Raw genomic sequence first — 20,361 nt, 5'->3', positions numbered from 1 at the left:
AAAAATCTAATTAGTGACTGCAACCACAGAAACGCTTCCCCATGTGCATTTCATAGTGTGTCCGTGCGAGTGTGAGAAAAGATGAGAAAGAAACTCAGAGCATGTGTGTCTGTGTCTGGAGATGGAGATGGAGTGTTTAACATCTCGAGGTCAATCTGACCTCCTCTCTAACCGCCTTGTGTGATTTCTAGTCTTACACCTGAGTGCAGTCTCTTACACTTGTATGTCAAGCATGATCCTCTTGTCCTCTTCCACATGGATACCCCAGATGCAGTCCTGTCCCTTGTCATAGGCCTCGGGCCAATTAGGAGACAACACCACACCAGCAGAGTCTGTGATTTCACCGCTGCACACAGCTTCAACACACAAACACCTCAGGTTAACACTGAGAAACAAATATAGACACTGATTTCTGGACCCAGAGAATTTGGATGGTAATCAATTTAACATAAATTTAAAAAAGCAAAGGAAATATCAATCTTGGTTAAAGAAAATCTATGTTGATACATGAACTACTATGTGACTTCATAGAATGAAACTCTGGTTTTGATGTTTAATAAAACACAGCTGAAATCGAGTGCGCAGGCTCCTTGAGATGAACCTCGTAAAACTGCACACTACCACTGAACCGCTTGGTGACCATGACCCACAGAAGCAGAAATTAAATTTTCTCATATCTAGCTTTACTAGAGTGCTTTTCAATTTCACTGTGTGGCAGAATGATCATGCAGGCAACAAAGCCCGTGTGTAAGGTCAGTGTGTTGTGTGGGGGAACAGTGTGAGAGAGGGAGAAGGAATGGGGTCTGGGGTAACTACAGTATTTAGTATGGTGCATAGTCTGTGCAGTGTGTTCATCTTAGGCAAACTCTTGTATGTCTATTTAATCTTAAGCATTTCTAAAATCTGCCCTGCAAGCACACATGTCAAAGTAAATCATTGTTACAACTTTAAGAGGAAATTTATCATGGATCAGAGGAAAGCAGCTTAGGAAGATATAGTTAACAGCCAGAGGTCTTTAATATTTGAATAAAAAGACTTCACTTACTCCTCCAATGATCAAGCAGACAATGAAATCCTTGGGTCCTTAGGTTAAGTCATATCTTCGTCTCTGTGCTGCTGCTGGAGCAGCAGCACATATTTTAAAATTTTATGTCGCACAATTACTCGAGCGGAAACAAGTCTCTTGACTCACCCCTACAAGCTGGCTCAGTCTCATTCCACTGTGGGTTTTGTGCGTCCACGCACTCAATCACTACGGAACCTTGCTCCAGCGTGTAGCCGGGGTCACATGAGAATTCAACCACTGCGCCCACACTGTAGGTGGAGTCACTGCTGCTGAAGTTGCCGTACTTCACAAAAGGCTCATAGCACATACCTTTTGCAAAAGCTGTGGACACAAAAACACACATTATCAGTCATAAGCGACGAGGTACAGCACGCATTTAGCAAACTCTGCAAACTGCGTGGTTAACCTGCCTTCAAATCTGATGGCTGCACCAGTGGAGGTCATTGTGCCATCCGTGGTGAACTCTATGAACAAGTAACGTCCAGTACTGAGCACACCCTCATTGGGCAAATACTCAACCTCATAGGAGTCATACACAGGGGGAGAGTCTATGTTGTTGCCATTCTTAATCAGCAGCCTAAAAACACACAAACACAGATTAAATAGCCTTGAAAGGTAAGAGAAGCATACAAAGGAAGTTACAAGCTATGTGAGTGCTGCTCACTGTTCCAGTTGTGACTGTAATAAGTTTGTGATAACATTCTCCACCACTCGGTAATGAGGTGAATGGCCATGTGTGACAATAGCCATGTGGATCAGTAGTTAGTGAAAAAAAATGTAATGCAATCTCTGTTTCCTACCTCTCACTACCCTCTGTAGTCCCTTCAATTCATTCGCTTGATAGAACATTGTTAAAAGATTATAATGATAAAAGGTCCTTTCAAATTCTTTTGTCACTCCCTAAAGATTTTGGTTATTTATAGCCTTTGAGGGTTTTAATGTTCTATCCACAGGCATACTGTTTCCAGAAAATGAGTTTTAAGCTCAGTGCCATCTATTAGCTGAAGACACCCACACACACACACAAATTTGCACACGCTCAATGTGTGCATTGAATTTAGCAGTGTGCATAACCTCACCTGTCATCGTCCTCTGCCAGAGCCACCTTCTCAAAGTGAATGTGAAGCCGCTGGCCTTCAGGGGCCTCCAGGACCCAGTGGCATGTCAGATTGTTGCTGTAGTTGCCAGGGAAACCAGGAGAGATGATACGACCATAGGTGGCATTTTTTATCATTCCCCCACAGGATGCTATATGACAAAAAAAGATAGACAGAGAAAAGAGAGGAAAAAGACAAAGAGTTGGAGGGTAGGACTAGACGAGAAAAATAATGATACCGACTATGGCAGGGGGTTTGGGAGAAAAGTCCCTGTCTGAGCATGGACTGCATCGATATCCAGTGGACTGTGGCTGGACTACACTAGACAGCTCACCTGGGTCTAGGAGTATGTGACTGTGTGTGATGGACTTGTAAAGAGAACAGCAAAACAGCAGCTGTAACACAATCAGTTCAGAGCAGCTGCAGGCAGGCACGGAGAAAGGCTGAAACTGGCAGATGAGTCTTTAGCAGCAGGGGAAGGATAGTTATGCGGCCCAGTTCTAATTAAGGCAGCCAGGTCCAGTGGCCTTGTTTTGCCCTGTCTCCAAAGAATAGCTCCCTGTGCTGCTAATCACGTACAAACACACTCATTTGGCCTCCAAGTGTAACTAATCAACTCAGTAGGAGACAACCTGGTGAAAGCTTCCGTTAATCAAAATAACTTGTATTCTAGAGGAAAGCTGGGGAGAAAAGGACTTACAATATACCTCCAATTTTTTATTTATTTTGCATCATTTTAATTTTAAAAACTTTTGAAATAATATTGCACAATAAGTTTATGGGAAAACATTTGGACACATTTTATTACAAGTGCAAGTTTAGTTTAGAAGTCTGCCCCCAAGCCAGTGTTAACTACTAGGTAGTTGTTAAGGTAATTGAGCAAAAAATAAATAAACTGAAGGCATTAGAGCTACAGTTATAGAAATTTGTTTTGTGTTGTTACATTTTGAGTGGTTGTGTTGTTGCAGTCCAATAAGAGGGGCTACCTAAATGCCCTGAACTGCTCCTAACTTTTGAAAGCCAGCGTGTGTCTGGCAAAGAACCAATTTGTCTTACCCACACATCGGGGCTCCTTCCCACTCCAGTAAGGTGTGGTTGCATTGCGACAGGTAAGCATTTTGGGACCTTGCAACTTGTAGCCAGTGAAACAGCGGAAAAAGGCTTCTCCACCAGCATGGAGGTGCGTCACAGAAACTTCTCCACCAGCAGGCTCTTTGGGAAAAGCACAGCTCAGGACAAAGGCTGGAAAGGAAAGAAATAGAGACAAAGAGGTAGAAAGTAGCCAGTTTAGTCTACTATAGTATGAGGGAGAAAATGTTTTTTATGTGATATTTATGGCATCTCTGTTCCTGACGGACCTAAAAATCATCTAAAACTGAAATGTATTATTTGAAAAGAACTGTATGAATGGATACTCAGTGACTTACTTTAGAGGAGGACGAATGTGCTAATTTGGTTCTGCTAATGTAATGTCAAAAATGATCAAATGCGCAATTGACATCTGTGGTCTGTCCAGTGTGTGACACCCAAGATCTCGGAGAGTAGTGACAGTTTAAAAACTTACGTTATAATGCAATGCAATTATAATCAACACAGTTAATCATTTTGCTAATTACCAGCTCTGTAATGAAAGTGCAAATGACTAAATGTATGTCCGACAAATAAACAGTTTATTAAGAGACCTGCATGGTCTAACTCCATTTTTATCACAATTTTAAATATTCTTTCAGCGTCCTTACGCTTGGAGGGAGAATTTCAATGTGAAAATGTGATCAATGTTTGATTCTGAACAGAAGTCCAATTTTCACCAAAACAAACAGCCAACAATGTTAACTGGCTCCACAACATAATCCTCTGCCCTGCATTGTGCATAACCCCTGCTGTTTTGTTGCATTGTTGACCATGTTGTTTCTCCTCCAAACCAGAAACTGAGTACCCATACACATTTAGATGTAAAGGGTGGGGGGGGGGGGACAAATTGTTTTTCCATTATTTCTGTAAATAAACAATGTTTAACTCTGTCTCTGCCTTCCAATTTCACACACAAAGACATACACACACACACACACACAAAATTAGAGATGCTTTATAACCAACCTTCAACAATGTTTATAAACACTACATTTCCTAATTAATTGCAGTTTACCCGTTTATGCAGTATGCTAATGTACAGAGACATGTTTGCAGAACTACAGTCATTAACATCTCCAGGGGGATGCGGTGTAGAGCCACTGCAAATGCTTTGACAAATGGAAATGTTGCTGATCAGTTCAACATCATAGTGGACCCGTAATGTGATTGCTGGAAGAGGAATTGCCTCTGCAGTGGTTGTCGAAGAGTTCCAGCAGGGCAAGATCAATGTTCCTGGACTTGCTTTGCATTGTTGTCCTGTCTCTGTTTTTAAATGAATGGTGTAGGATGGGATAGAGTTCACATGGATAATGGAGCGAGCTAACCAAGTCTGTAATAGAAGCTATTAAAAAGCCTTCTCTTCCTGTCTAACAACCACACTGTTCTACCTCATTAGTGTAGGCAGTTTAATGACCAAACTAAAAACTTTTAAACTTCTGGAAATGTGTGGACAACAACACAGGCAACATAATTGGACCTACGATGGCTTGTGTTACAATAACAGTGTGATTGTGCACCAGCAAAATTACAGACAACTTCAAAAAGCTGCAACTTTACTCAAACTTAGCAAGTTGCACGTCATGTTTCAGCTTAATGGAGTGTATGCAAATCCTAAATAAGAGTTAATAGAAGGAGAAAATAACAAGAAAAAGGACATAGCTGAAGACCTGTCTACATTGAAATTGTATTTGCAGCCTTAAAAGCAATTATGATAATAATCAGGCATGGCCCATGTAGTGTAAACACCTTAATCTACTTATGTTAATACGATTAAGGTTATTTGGTGTTTGCAGAATTAAGACATGGACTACAGCAATTTTCAGCTGCATTGTTAAAGGGTTGTTTGGTGTGAGCCTGTCTACAGAAATGTACTTAGATGTTACCTATTTCTATTTTTTCTTACATCCAGCTTTTTTGCTATTAAACTGAACATAACAGAACTGTATTGTCTATCACTCAACATGCACTTCGACAGGCACGAATCAAAGAGGTAGAAATGGCAACATCATCGTCAGTGTTTGTTAAGGAAAATTAAAAGTCACAACAAAATTTTGTTAGATGGTTTAAAACACGACGGACCCAATCTAAATTGCCCTGATAAAGTAAACACAAATTGTTAAAAAGATTTGCACACAGGCTCTATGACAAAGGAGCTAAAGGCTCGGCTTCTTAACATCATTAGTTTAGAGCTGGAGCAGTGGCCACATGTAAAAAGCAAAAGCTGACACTTGGACAAGCTTGTTGGTCCACACCCACATGAATACTTTAATATATTTGGGTTCTGAGGTCTTTGCATGCACAGATGCAGAGCAAGTGGAAGTTAAACAGCACAAAATAGATTAGACACTCGGCAGCAGGTTGGATTTGAAGTGCTTTCAGCCAGTCGTTTGTAGATGAAAACAACACTTTAGTGATGTTTCTGACATTGCCTTGAAGGGAAATTGGTTATTCAAAAATATTATTCTATCAGTGTTTGAACTCAAACTCGAGGGAAAACAGCCCTAAATGCATAATGGCCATAAAGGCTTGTGAAACTGCCCCCATGTACCATGTTTTAATCTACTGACTTGGATTTTTCTTTTACACAAGCCACTGGTTTCCACCATAATGAAACAGGCCTTTCTTTTGCAGTAAATCAGTGAGCAGGGACGAGGTACACTGCCCCTGGGTCATCCATTCAATTCACAGTTTATCACTAGCTCCAATGAACCTAGTTATTGCCATTATCATAGCAGCATTTACATCCCCATTGAGCATGCAGTGGGAGAGCCAGAGGCAAAAATTGTGGAGCCAATTCCTGAAGTATTAAATTACGTGCTTCCTCCATTCCAGTAGATGTGGTGCTGGGCCATAAAGTCTGATTGTTTTGCCATTACAAATAATAGTTCCACAGTGCAGACACCCAGGAAGATTAGCTGATGGTACTGTAGGGCTGCAGGAAACAGATGTGGAGCTTATGTCTTTAGTTATTGTTTCCTTGTAGAGGAGAAGAAACAGTCACATTGGTAATATTAAGGTAAAGCTTCAGTTTCACAACAATTATAGACTATGGATTCAGCTTTTGCAGAGAGACAAAAAGTGTCCACCACAGATAAGAAGTTGCAATGTTCACCAGTAAAACGTTTATGTTTTCTGAATCACTGATAGCACAAACAATGTGATGGAAAAGTATATTTCATATACCCAAAATCGTTCATTATTATTTAGGTTAATAGTCATCTTAGAAATGCGCAGCAACCTGGCTATCATCACAATCCAGAAGGCCAGTTTACCTAAACGGACAGATTCATTATATTGCGACCAAGAGCGATTTTAGGAGGCTTGTGTCTGAACAGAGGTAGGTTTTATAACTGTGTTATTTGGAACCTGTAGTGATTTTTGTGGAAAATAATGGACTGCCACGTCCTGTTGATTGCTGTGTGCTTTCGTGCCTAGCAAGTTTCATCTTTTGTATAGGGCTTTACTCTACCTGATACTGTGTGCGAAGCCAATAATGCTGCTTTGATGTGACAAAAAGTCCAGCAACACAACTGCAAGTATACTGTCAGTTCCCGTGTGATAAAGTGGTAGTTTTACCACAGTAATTAGGATTTGTGTATTTTTACCTGTGGTTGCCACTGCATGCAGAATCAATAGCTATAGTTATCTGGAACAAAATCCAGGGCCATGACAGTTAAATGCGAGTTCACTGCTGAGTACTGTTTGATAAAGTGTTGTCTAGCCACATCAACCAGGACCTTATATACCTTTCTCTGTGTGCTTTTTTCTCTTTCTCTCTTTCTTTAGTAACATCCACACACACACGTTGTCCCAGCCGCCATTTTGCTTGCTCTTCCCCCCTCTAATGTTAGTATTCTTTATTAATAATTCTGTAATATTATTAACTCAATTCATGGTATTAAATATATTTGATGCTTGCTAATAACCAAACCTGTCACTAGACTCCAAAACAATGTAGTATGGTGTGTGTGTCTGTGAGAATGTGTGTGTGTGTTTGTGTATGTGCCCGACACGGTGTGTAAAAACTGTGCTGCTCTCTTTGCTGTAATATGTATGTTTGTGGCTGCAGCTGCTGTAGAGTTTATATTGTTTATGCAATGCTGTATTTGGTGATGTTCCATTCTGCTGTTAAAGTGACCCACGACAGTATCCGTAGCTCTTTTATTTATTGTTGGTTATTTGTGATTGTCTGAGTTTTGTCTCTTTTCAGGTTAATTGTAGTGAGGCTTTACAGAGGAAGGCTGTTGTTTAATAATTTAAAATCATTCCCTTCAACTGAAGGATATTTTTCTATATATCTTTACTGTAAATAGTTTCTATTTCAAATGCAAAACAGAAACTTTCAATTGTTCAATGTCTCCCAGTTAAATGTTGGGTGTTGCTGGGGTTCAAACAGTTAATAAAACTAAGTTTAGTTAAAAATCTAAATAAAAAAAGGAGAGATAAAAAGTGCTGTAGGACCTATGTATTAAATCAATTTGATGCTTTAAAGGCAAAACAATTGAAATGCTAATGAATATTAGATTAGAAAAAACAACAGTAAATTCCTGTATAAACCACACCCACTTCCAGTCTTATAACTGAATACAGATACAGAGACAGATCATTTTGTTGGTTGAACAGAATGACATTTCAGTACACCCACAATGGTTAGTGATACATATACAGTCATTTATATAATTTACTGTCTGTATTTACTGTCCTAGTGGAAAAACTTGGTGTGGAAATGATGCATCACCAAACTGCATCCCCATATTTCTTTCAAAATTACACTTTTCAGATGAAGGAGGGCATCACAGGTCAAAACAAGGAGACATTACTGATGGCAGTGTTGTAAGGTCCCTTTAACATCACTTATAGGTGACACGTATGGGTACTTTGTTTAATATTGTTTTAAAATAAGTGTCCATAAAAAAATGAGAGTGAGGGAAAAAATAGATAAAAGCTTTTGCGATTTAAATGGCATAGTTTGAAGTTAGAACATTATTTTTTATGTGTAGCTTGTCATAACCAATACACAATCATAAGGCATCTGAGCTGGGCTAAATGTTTTTTTCACTTTATTTTTGTCATTTCACAGTACTTGTTCACAAGAGTTCAAGCGGAACACATCCTGTCTTGTTTTGTTTCTATTTCTCTCTCTTATCTGGGTAACAGCACTGAATTGGTCGTGCCTTTTTTGAATATGAAGTATTTCTGTTTATATTGCATCCTGTCCTTTCTCACCTATCTGAAATTCAAGTATTTTATGACAGCAAATATGGATGAATCTGCATTTTGGATCCAATAATGAGTTACGGTTTCTTCTGCCCTCTGTCAACGTCAACTATCAGCTTTCGGAAATCATTTAAAGAAAGTAAACTTTACTGAAAGAGCGCTTGGTGTGACTCCTGCATTCACTCACACACTCCTCCCATTAATGAGCCTTGTTCTGCTGTGTGCACATTTTTCATTTGCTGGAGTACTTCAAATTGAGAATGCTGCTCTTCAACCAATAATGGACAAATATTGTTGACTAGGGCACAATAGATGAGGCCAGGAAGCCAGTAATAGTAAGTTATCCACTGTATTTGGACAAACAAACAAAATGCATTTCAATTTAGGCTGGCACTGTTGTATTTCAAGTGTTGCCCGAATCCTTTCAGCTGGAATGAGATCACACTTGGCAAGGTGAGAGCAAGAGATAATGAAATGGGTTTACAGAAAATGCAACACAAATAATGAATGTTGTGTCGGTTGTTATTGTCATATTTAATGACAGTATATTTGGAGAATATTATCCACCTGATGTTACAACAGAGAGTAAAATATGTTTCCAAGGAGAGAAAACCCTGCGTAACTAGTCATCTCTCACTTGCTGTTTTAGTGCACTAAGATGACAGCAGTCTAGTAGTTAGCAGGTAACTTGTGCACTGGCACTGTATCCAAGCCTCATGTCCTGGCTGTGCACCAAAGCATTACCTTTTACAGAAAGATCAATAGTGTTGTCTCTGGGAAAGTGATTCAGTTGTAAAAAGTCAGACCATAGTTCTTCCATGATATGGCCTATTGATATTTATGTGGTTGGGTTAAAAACTCAATTTTAATGGTCATTTACTCAATAAAGGCTATTAAAGAGAAATAACTTTGGACTGGAGGCTGCATCTCATGAATGCTACTGAGACGTTGTGGCAAATGGTGGATCACTGCCAGTTGCATAGGTCCTCTGGCCACCTCACTTGTCAACCCAGCTTATTAGATAAAGCCAATCAATAACTCCTGTTAAAACATCACTGCCATTGGCAATGCCATTGAATATACTCTATTCCCAAAACCCTGAAATGATAACTCAAGCTCACCTATAGCGATGGCAATCATTTCATCAACTAAATAACAAAAAGGTTAAAGTTAAAGTCCATCATAAAATAGGTTCAATTTAAAATGAAGAAACTGCCAAATAGGGAGCAAAATGGACCTTGGGTTGTCTACATTTGCATGTGCAGTGTTACATTCAGTTTTTATTCACAATGCTCCTGCATACAAATGATTTTCCTTTTTAAATAAATGACAAGATTTCTTGACCTATCTGCTGAAAAACCCAACTCAGATAATATATTTTACTGGTAGAATTATACTCTTACCGAAAAAACTCTTTTGCATGTCAGCGCTGTAATTAACCCATCATTATGCTTTCAGAGTATTGGTAGAGATTTCAGGTTCTTGTTCTGTATTTAGTTTGCTCATCTGGCTGCTAACACTTTAAGTTGAATCTTGAATGTGTCCCCAAAATTTGATATTGATACTCCCTCCTAAGTAATAACTTTGACTCCGCTCATTAATAAAAGTCCTTAGTAAACCTGCGTCATGTTTTCATCTATATATGGACTTTACCATTGCAATAAACCAACTTTGTAGAAATCCACAGTTTATTGTTCTTTTTTTCTGTGTGAAAATGAAATAAGATAGATTATAGAAAATAATAAATAAATATAATTACATGTATTAGGGTTTTTGGATTCATGGAGCCAAATAACTAGCAAATTGCAAATCTGTGAGAAAGGAAGAAACACTATAAGCTAAACAGTTTAATGTTTTATTTCACCAGCAAACAATATTGATTGTTTGTATATACAGTAAGGTTGTTTACACTCAGGATGTATTGATTTTTATATATGTTAGCTGCAGTGGCTTTCTCCAGACATTATTGTTGAATGGACAATGCATGTTCTATGTGGATCTCTGTGTGTGTGTGTGTGTGTGTACTGAGGAAAAGATAAGGGTGTACAAAGAAAGTGGTATGCCTCTTTCCTATCCCACACCTACTTCCCACTCCACATATATTAACAGTAACACACACATATAATCATGTTCCTTGTGTCAGGCTCACTGCTGATGTTATAGAGGCATCCATCACTCTGCCATCGCAGGCACAGCGAATGCTGTAGCAGATATTAATTACCCTGAGCTAAGATCCACCTCTCCACAGTTCTGTCTTCTTCTCCACGCTTGTCCAATCACATTTCTCACATCCCATTATAAAGGACAAGGTGATACTCTGCTTACCAAGGAGAGGGACACAAATTGAAATATCTCCAATATGTCTATCCTTCCAGAAATCTGCTCCTTGCATTTTTTCTCATTAGTGTAAATTTGTCCCAATCAACAAAAAGGTCATTTGGTGGACAACAAACCCCACACATCCATGATCCATCCGTCAAGGTTGTCTATGTGAAAGTGTTTTATAATGGTTTTAACAAATTATATCATAAAATGCCTAGGAATATTTACTTAAGCATCTGATTCAACAGGATCCGGCACTAAATTAGAAAGTTTTGAGGTGTTGTGTCAAGCTGAGTCCATATTAAGATGAGGCCTTGTATTGAGAATAAAGTTAGACACAGAGTAACCCAGGGCACCCCTGAGAGGATTGATCTTCACATGGTCAGTTGTCAATGGATATGTTTACATGCACATGATTTTTCCCGGCTATGAGTTTTATACTGGTTCTAATAATATTCAAGATAGGATATAACATAAGACCCCATGGTTATTTAAGGCTCTCTATCCAACAAATGAAAAACATATGGCTTTATATCCAATTCGTAAACTGTATTAAACATAAATGCCTAGATTAGTCTCAATTTCACGTCTGTAGATCAGCTCAGGACATCCTTAGTTTCACTTTACTTTTAGGGTGTAGATCAGAGCGCGAACTATGGGGGAGCCAGAAGGAGTTTAGCTCCTAGTAATAAGACATGAGTTCCCCTAAAAACATGATTTGTCTCTAAAATGTTGACAATATGCTTTTTTGCCATTTTTTGCTATTTTCCTGTATCATCATGGATCATGCATAAAATCAGGAGCTTCATTCAGCCAGAGCTGCAGAGGGAACGATCATCAAGCGGACACGCTGGCCCTGTATGCTTCAGCGCCTGGTACACACTTTGGGCCGCATGGACCGGCGCGCTGTGGACGCTTGGTGATCGTTCCCTCGGGCTGGGTGAATTTTACGCATCATCCCACATCTCACGGAGAAAAGAAAGGTCAGGTCGAAACAGTGTAGAGAGTGCCGTAGATGTTCCTAATTGTAGCAAAATGGCTACATATTATAGAATAAATAAATGAATGAATAAATAATAATAATAATAATAATAATAAATAATAATATAATAATATAATAATAATAATAATAATAATAATAATGCTTATTATTATATTATAATAATAATAAGCATGTAGGCCCCAGGCTTACAGCTATGAATGGTTCAGCAGTCAGTCCCCCCCTGGAAAAAAAGAGTGAGCTATAGTTTCTGTCATCATCACTTTGATTATCATATCAATTGATTAACAAGTACGTGACTGGTGCACCTGCCCACATACATGCACAAAATCCTGGTTATGAGTCCAGGAGATGTTTGCATGGAACATAAGAAACCACTTGGTTATTCATGGTTCTTACGAAGTGATGATGATTGTGACCAAATGCTGCATGGGTCACAAAATAAGCAGCAGTTTAAATTAATAATATCACAGGATCAGCACCCTGTGTAGTGTCCTCATGATTCAACCTGCAGACCCCTCGCAGCATCTGGTGCATTGTGAAGTACGACCATTGGGTTTTATTTAACAGTGAATGTGGATTATATGGATAGGTGAATAGGCAATTTTTAACAATATGTTCATAAGAATCAAATAAATAGTACAGTGTGTTTCATTTCATACAAACTTAGGCTAACTAAAAGGTACTGGAATGCAAAGGGGAAAAGTGAATGAGAAATGTAGACCTACTGACAGTGTCAGTCTTCCATCTATTTGTCACAATCTGTCCCCATCTATGCATCACCCTGTATGATCTGTACTGACCCCTCACTGTCATCATTCAGCCTGACCGCACACTAATATTCATGCACCCAACAGTGATGGGCTGATTTATCTCACATCAGCAACACTGTTTTGATGATCGCTTTCATTTTGCCAACTGATGAAAGTGCTACAGTAATGTGGCGAAATGAATGTTTTGTCCAGCTTCCACCATCAACTCAAATCGATGGGGCATGTAATTGGTGGCCACTTTGTGTGATTGCTAAGATAAACAGACATTGTTGCGGACATGGAAGATCAATGTCACACACAAAACAAGTGGAGAGAGGGAGGAATGTATGTCCCATCATGTTCACCAACAACTATCTCTGCTGACAGATGTTGCTGCTGAAACTATTTGATCACATTTAATTGTTTAAATCTCTGCAAATGCCAGTGGTGTAAATCCAGCTACTGCCCATACAGCCAATGGGAAGGCGTGACATTGCAGGGTCTCTGAAACTAGTCTACCAAATCGAAGCCCAGAGCAGCGTTTCTGTGTCTGCGCTTTCATCACTACCAGCTTCAGGTGTGCTTGAAGCTGCTTAGATTTTGACAGGTATACGTCCTGCATGTCTGACTCCTAAAATCCTAAAAGAAGCTCACTATCGATGCACCCTATTTTTTCCTTCATTATGCTAATGTTAAATTAAGAAGAACAAATCTGTGTAGAAATCATAGAAATCTTGCTTTCTGTGCGAGCTCCTATACAAACACTTACACACGGCACAAAGTCAGTGGTCAGCAGAGCAGAGGTGCTCGGGCAGAGAGGCCGTGCTGGAGACAATGAAGATTAACGAGTTGGTGACAGCTACGCTCGCAATAAAACCTTCACGAGTAAAAAGTCAATACTTATTCAATACACCTGTTCAACAAACATGTGAGCCTGTACATAGTGTATATAGTATACGGTATATGGAATATATAGTGACTTTGCTGTTGTAAACATTACTGTTGCTGCTCTAGAAACAACATTTAGTTATATTTAAAATATTCAGTTCTGATCCTGTTTTAAAAACAGTTACATTAACATCTAGTAACATTAGTCTTGATTATGTGTCAATTTATGTGTTAATTGTTGTTGGACAAGAGAGGAGAGGTGAGCAGAGCAGGAGAGTAGTAGGAGAACACATTTTTGGAAACTGAATAAACAGCATCATCAAAAAAAATAATCACTAGATCTCAGCATTCTTGGTCATTTTAAGTAATTTTAATAAGATATGTTTTATGTAGCACTCAACCACCACCACACACTCACACACAAACACTTTTCCACCACTGGCAAAGGCCAATTGAATTCAGTGGTCACAAAACTACTGGATGTGTTTATTCCAATGGTATGCTAACTTCTTCCTGGACTTGTGATTGACATGCACGTAACTGTTAAAATACAGTAAGCTCAACAGTCACTGTTTGGAACAGAGCATTTTATGAGAAAATACACCATGAGGAGGACGTGAGGATGACGTGAGGATAAGAGTACATTCCTGTACTGACGGTTCTTCTCTCCCTATCTTGTTGGGTGATAGCTGCAATGTGATAAGAAGCGAAGCAGAAGAACCCCTTACATTTCTGTAAATAAAGGTTGTCTCACAACCCAAATGACGCTACCGACCAAATTCAACAACTGCAGAGAACAAATACAATGACGAGAGATGTTTGCATCTAGCAGTTTTTTCCCAATATGACACGTACATGTTTAATGTTCAAGCAATTTGAATCCATTGAGAGCAAGGCTGAGCAGTTGTTTGATCGATGTACAGTTTGAATAATGTGACAGCAGAGTTAGCATGGTACTGGCTCACCTTGGTAATGCAGCAGGAGGAATCCGGAGTTGTGCTGTTGGTCACTATGAAATCGTATGGATATCTGGTTGCTCCAGCTGCGTAGAACAAGGCCCCTCATCAAGACTGACTCATTGGCAAGGATGAAGGCTTCCTGGCCACCCGTATCCTCCACTGTCACCTGCTCTCCCTCCAACACACTCACATTTAGCACCTGCCGAGAAATACGACCACGGCATACAATTACACACAGTCCTTTATTACTGTGTCTCTGTGCATCATGTATGATGTCAGGCTAGCAAACAGTTCACTTACTGACTTACCCTTTGCAAAGGTTTTTTGTAAACTGAAACATTGCACAAAGAATTATCAAAAGCAAAAGTCAGTGCTTTGTATTTTTAGCACTGAGTGAGCAGATTTATTTCTGTCCACTCTTAACAAAGACCAATAGGCGGAATTCATAGACTTTTAACTAGACCATTAATGAACATGAAAAAATCACATTGCACACAAACCTGGTGACTCTCACACCAGGTGGGATCTTAATTCAGCAACACCACTGTTTTATTTCCATTTAACGCCAAGTCTAATGACGTTGCTGTGAAAAACTCGCTCACTTGCTGTGTTAGCTTGCTTAGTTGTCTACCAACACAGGGATATGTTTGGTTTAGTGCATTTCTTTGTTAACCTGCTCCCGGATTGTAGACATGTTTTTTGAGTAATTGTAGAATCTGTCCGGGTCATTCCACGCATGATTTGTTGCACGATCGACTCATCCCCTTTCTGTTTTCTCCTTGTGCCTGTAAGCTACTCTGACAGCAGTGCTTTATGTCTTCAACAGGTTTGAACAGCATCTGCAGCTAAATCTGGTGAAAGAACCTCAGGAGGATTGCATGTAGTTAAACTGCCTGGATAATGGAGTACTGCACGTTTTGGGGCAGCGTCTGATTCATCCTCCACAGAACCATAAAAAGAGGTATGGTAATTCAACAGCAAATCATGATTATTATTGTGTATTATAAAATTAAAAAGCCTTCACCTTCACTTGGGTTTTTCATGGCAATCTTAAATAATGTCATGGTTGTATATATTTTTATTAAAGCTAATCCAGGATTGAATCGTTTTTATCGAGGCTAAACCCTTTATCGACTTATTTAGGTGGTTTGTTTTGAGGGGTGTCTTTTTAATTGCACTGCAAAAAGGAGGCTTTCAATAACATGTTAAAAAGAACTAATCACTCAAAAATGAAATCCAAACAACGAAAATGTAAGATTAGCCAGATAAATTAAATGTTTTCTAAATTAATAGCTAAATGTTTTGTGTGTCATAAAAAAAGAGAGCAGAGATAAAAATCAACTACATGATATTGATCAGAGCTTAATGAATCTGAAAATTTTAAAGAAACTTGCACCCAGATCCAAAATGGACCGAGCTCCTGTCTTGAAAGGTAAGTGCACCATCAAAGCAAATTCACCCACATCCATTACCAGCTCTAAGTGAAATTCATAGCATGTTCTGAAAGCTAATGCTGTCATAGGTAGTGGGCTCAGGTCTCAGGTTTGCCATGAGGCAAAAAAAAGGGTTGCCCTCCACAGGCTGATGTCCCTGAAGTAATGTGTGTGCAGGAGTGTTAGTGCAACAGCCTGGAAAAGCTGAGACAGTGGGCCAGATGAGCACACTGCACAACAGCAGCAGGAAAATGAATTTGGTCAGGTTGGCTAACTATCACTCAGTCAAAGAGGACCTGACAATGAGTGCAGGGAGGCTAATGGACACTCTGAGACTGAGCTTAAAGGTGACTTCTTCCTGAATGATCCATGAGGTCAGCCACTTTGATTGATTTGAGTCTTATCACAACACCACTCTGGAGGTTTTCAGACTAACTGGGAACACAGAGAAAAAACAGTATATCGAAATAGTCAAACAACAGATGTTCCCATGTTTTTTTGTGTGTGTTACAAAATCAATTTGTATGTTTAAATTACAAAAAATGTGCATCTTAGTCATTGCAGGAGCCTGTGCAGTGAGTAATAAGGGAATGTCACATGGTTTTAGAATCCCTGTTTCTGTTTCTCAAGGGCAACGGCAATGACAAAGCCTTAGGCACAGTTCTTTTTTTCCCCACTTCTGCCTTTTTGTCTCAGAGTTACTATGGAAGGCTTGAATGTTTTGCAAATCAGGTTACTTCGGCTACTTGCTCATCTTATAACTTCATAATTCACTCCAAAGTGCAGCACAGTAATTCTCCTTCAGTGTAAGACACATACTCATATATTCAAGGAATAAGACTGAAATGCAGACAATGTGGAATTGCCGTTCCGCTAACCGTCAGATTAATTTGATTGTCTCACATTGTCCACAACCGTGGAGACTCTAAATTACAGATTTAAATTTAGCTCTCAATTACAACCATGATTGATTGTGTTGTGAATTTATTGTTGATTGTTTGCATTACAGTCTTGTAAAAAGTAGTTTAAACATTTCAAGGAAAAGGACATGTACATTTTCGCACCTACAGTGATGAAAGTCAGGTTGTATTTATTGGGGATAAAGTGAAGACCAGAGCTTGTAATTTCCTTCATCTCAATTCAGAAATTATTATTCTATCATTATTTTTCTGATGCCTTTGCCATTTTGTAAAGGTGGTGAGTCCATGAGGGATGACTGACACTCTATATATGTTAAAGCATGTGTATACATTATGTTCTTAACATACACCCCAGGAAGGGTAGCTTTGGGATCCAAATAAACAATAAATAAACAATACATGTTTCAGTCAATCAAAGTTTCAATCTCTCCCCAGATAAATCAGGCAAGACATCAAATGTCCTTCTGCTAAAGCCCTCAGTGGAATTGGTGGAAATCCTAGCTCAATTCATCCTCCCCTGTAATCTGTGGCTCAATGATGGCTGTTAAGTTCTTGAACAGCTCTCATTTAGCCCATCAGTACTGAATGATGTCCATGAAGCCGTGATGTCCATTGCTTTGTGGATGACACGCAGTGTTATGTTGAATGTGTAATTCAACAATTGTAGTAGTCTATCACTGTCATGAAATTGAATTATGATAAAAATGAAGATTAATCTGACATCATACTAATTGGACCAGCAATTTCTATCAGCTATTTTAACAACAAGCTAACTTATGTTGGCTCCCTGTTATACATACATACATTCGTACAGACAGACACAAATACTGTACATAAATTTATTTAGTCGTACATTCATTTAAACAAACATACATTCATACATATGTACAGACAGACATACAGAAATAAATACAGACAAACATACATACAAGCCACAATGCAGACTGAAATCCTCTGCTGCTATTCCCAGGTCTAGGCTACAAATCAGAGACAGGGCCTTTGTGGTCAGGGCCCCTCTCTGGAACAATCTACCAGAGGAGATCAGGCTTGTAGAGTCTGTTCTTGGTTTTGTCTCACTTCTAACTGTCAATCACATTTCTATAAAAAAGCTTTCATTTTGTGATGCGTAATTTATTTTCCCATTATTTGTATATTGACTTGTTTATGTTTTATTTATTGATTTTAAACCACTGTGTGATGCGTAATTTATTTTTCCTTTATTTGTTTATTGACTTGTTTATTCATTGCTGTAAACCACTGTATGTGATACCAACTTTTATTATCCATTATTATTATTATTATTATTATTATTATTATTATTATTATTATACAACCATACACACATACCTCTACCCATTGAGATCAGTCTACATCTTTAAATTAATCACTTACTAAGACAGTCTTTTATGAAAGACTGTGAATATTTTATATATTTCATCTAACCAGATTGTTGAGAATATTTCTTAAGGGGCTTTGTTGATGTAACAGGGAAAGGTAAGACAGGTCGAGCTTAGAATAATGTAGCTGACCCCCAAGTTCTTTCTGACATTCTAGCTTTAGGTATTTCTCTCATGTACTTATTCTTGTCAGGGAGACAACGATAGACTGATTAGTTAGAGATTAGTCAGTAGCTCAGGTGTCAGGCTAGCAGATAACAGTGTTCTCTGGAAATCTAACAAGGTTGAGTCCTACAAGAATGTTTACAAGAACTCACTGGCTCCACAGATTAGAGTACAACTCATGGATAGTGATAGATTCCAATATGACGGAGCATTGGAGTCTACATACAGTATCAGATAGATTAATTGTTCTAGGTTAAGGTCAGCTAAGGATGACCTAATAATGAAACCTACAGGAACTGGGGGAAGAAAGAAACATAAAAGAGACCAAAAGATGTTCAGATTTGGTGTTGGCATCGCTTGCGTTCACACGTGGGCCAAGTCTCATTAAACTTTGTTGTGTAAAACTTCATCAGTCTCCGAAAACATTCTTCAATGTACCTGACAGCTGGCTTGCAATAATTCTTCAACAGTTGTGTTTGAGTATCCTTAATAATTAATGTGACTATATGATTACATTCATTTTGTCTGTTACAATTAATTATCTATTTATTTTTATGTTAATTATTAAATTGTATTTAGAATTTTCTCTGTAAAGCACTTTGTTCTTTTCCTTGGAGAGCACTTTATTAAGAAAAGCGCTATACAAATAAAGTTTATCATATTTTATAAATTTAGATTTATAGTTACTTCTTTACAACATTTTGTAACAAATTTGCACTATTTCTATCAGTGATGGAAAGATACTTTTTCTTTACAATTATATTCATACTGATGTGAAAAAAACTGTCAAAATTATTAACAGCTGACGCTGTGAGACAATCCAATACAACAACGGCACAAACTACATCAAAGTTATTTATTATTATTATTTCTTTAATAAACATCACATTGCACATGTGTTTATGGCATTGTGTCCATCTGCTGTGTGGTACACACTCTGATACATTGCAATGCGAGCTATAATCAAATTCACTGAGGTCAAACAGATTGTGGATCTGTGACCACTCGGTTTAAATATAACAGGCAGGCTCAAGAAGGACAGGTGAGCAGATAGGGGACAGTGAACATTTGGACCCATAGATAGTTTGGCCCCAGAGGGCCCTATCATCTGTCATCTACCCTGGGACCTGTCAGTGCAGCCAGCAACAGCTGTACAGCCTCAATTATGAATCATTGGCCATGTCAGGAGACATCAGACTACCGTATCTTCACCAGTGCTGCAGCCAAATGCCCAGAGGGACTTCTTTCTCACTGTCTCTCTCTCTCACACTCACACACACACACACACACACATACATGTAGATCCACACATAGATGTTCCTCTGGACTGTAATGAGAGCAGGCTTATTGTAACTCCTAGCTGGAATCTCTGCCTCAGCAGACACATTTGTGGGACTGGGGATTTGGCTGACCAAGCACACTTCTGCACCAACCACAACATTATCAGAGGATGCCATCTAAATATTGTGCTATTCCATTTTGAGAATTGTGATGAGAGAAGAAAGAATGTATGGTTAGTGTTTTTTTAAATCCATTTTATCAAAGGAATGCTCCAAACAAAGCAAGAAATATGACTGTCCTTTTGGTAGATGCACTTTGACTTCAAGCGTTTCTTTGTTCCAATAAAATCTTTCCTGAGCTCAATCAGAAGGAGGGGACTAGAGGAGAGAGGGTCATCTCTCTCCTCTGGCCACTGTCTTTTCAATCAAACCACTATAATGAACAGACCAGCCTGCAAGGCCACAACACAATGGACAGGCCTAGAACTGCACATGAAATACAAAGGATCGGGGGGGAAATCTCTAAAATAAAGGTTTCAAAGGATAACAATATTTGCAGGATGGAATGACTTGGTCTTGCTGTTTACCATGACCTTTGTAGAACAGGGAGCGTCCAGTGCGTCTGCAGTGTCAAACTATGAGGGAGAACAGTGAGCAGAGGTGAAGATCCATCTTATCACATCCAAACAGAAAGCAGCCTGGCATAGCTTTTAATCTGTGACTGTAGTGTCACT

The 20,361-nt window shown here is 38.8% G+C and overlaps 1 protein-coding gene across 2 annotated transcripts in view; it reads right to left on the bottom strand.

Moving 5' to 3' along the window:
- The window catches only part of LOC119896029 (seizure protein 6 homolog), a 90,787-nt gene that overhangs the window by 12,673 nt on the left and 57,753 nt on the right, over positions 1–20,361 (bottom strand). For both annotated transcript variants that reach the window (XM_038709500.1, XM_038709499.1), the window contains exons 4-9: positions 14,439–14,631; positions 3,220–3,405; positions 2,146–2,314; positions 1,477–1,643; positions 1,193–1,387; positions 218–356 (exon numbers count right to left, since the gene is read on the bottom strand). In XM_038709500.1, the coding sequence (XP_038565428.1) occupies positions 218–356; positions 1,193–1,387; positions 1,477–1,643; positions 2,146–2,314; positions 3,220–3,405; positions 14,439–14,631 (1,049 nt within the window). The remainder of the gene's footprint in view (positions 1–217; positions 357–1,192; positions 1,388–1,476; positions 1,644–2,145; positions 2,315–3,219; positions 3,406–14,438; positions 14,632–20,361) is intronic.

Source organism: Micropterus salmoides, unplaced genomic scaffold, assembly GCF_014851395.1.
Source record: "Micropterus salmoides isolate LMB-PRFRI ecotype aquatic unplaced genomic scaffold, ASM1485139v1 Ms_hic_scaffold_9, whole genome shotgun sequence".
In the NCBI taxonomy this organism is placed as follows: Eukaryota; Metazoa; Chordata; class Actinopteri; order Centrarchiformes; family Centrarchidae; genus Micropterus; species Micropterus salmoides.
Note: the sequence above shows the minus strand (reverse complement) of the source record. Positions and strands in the feature narration are given on the sequence as shown.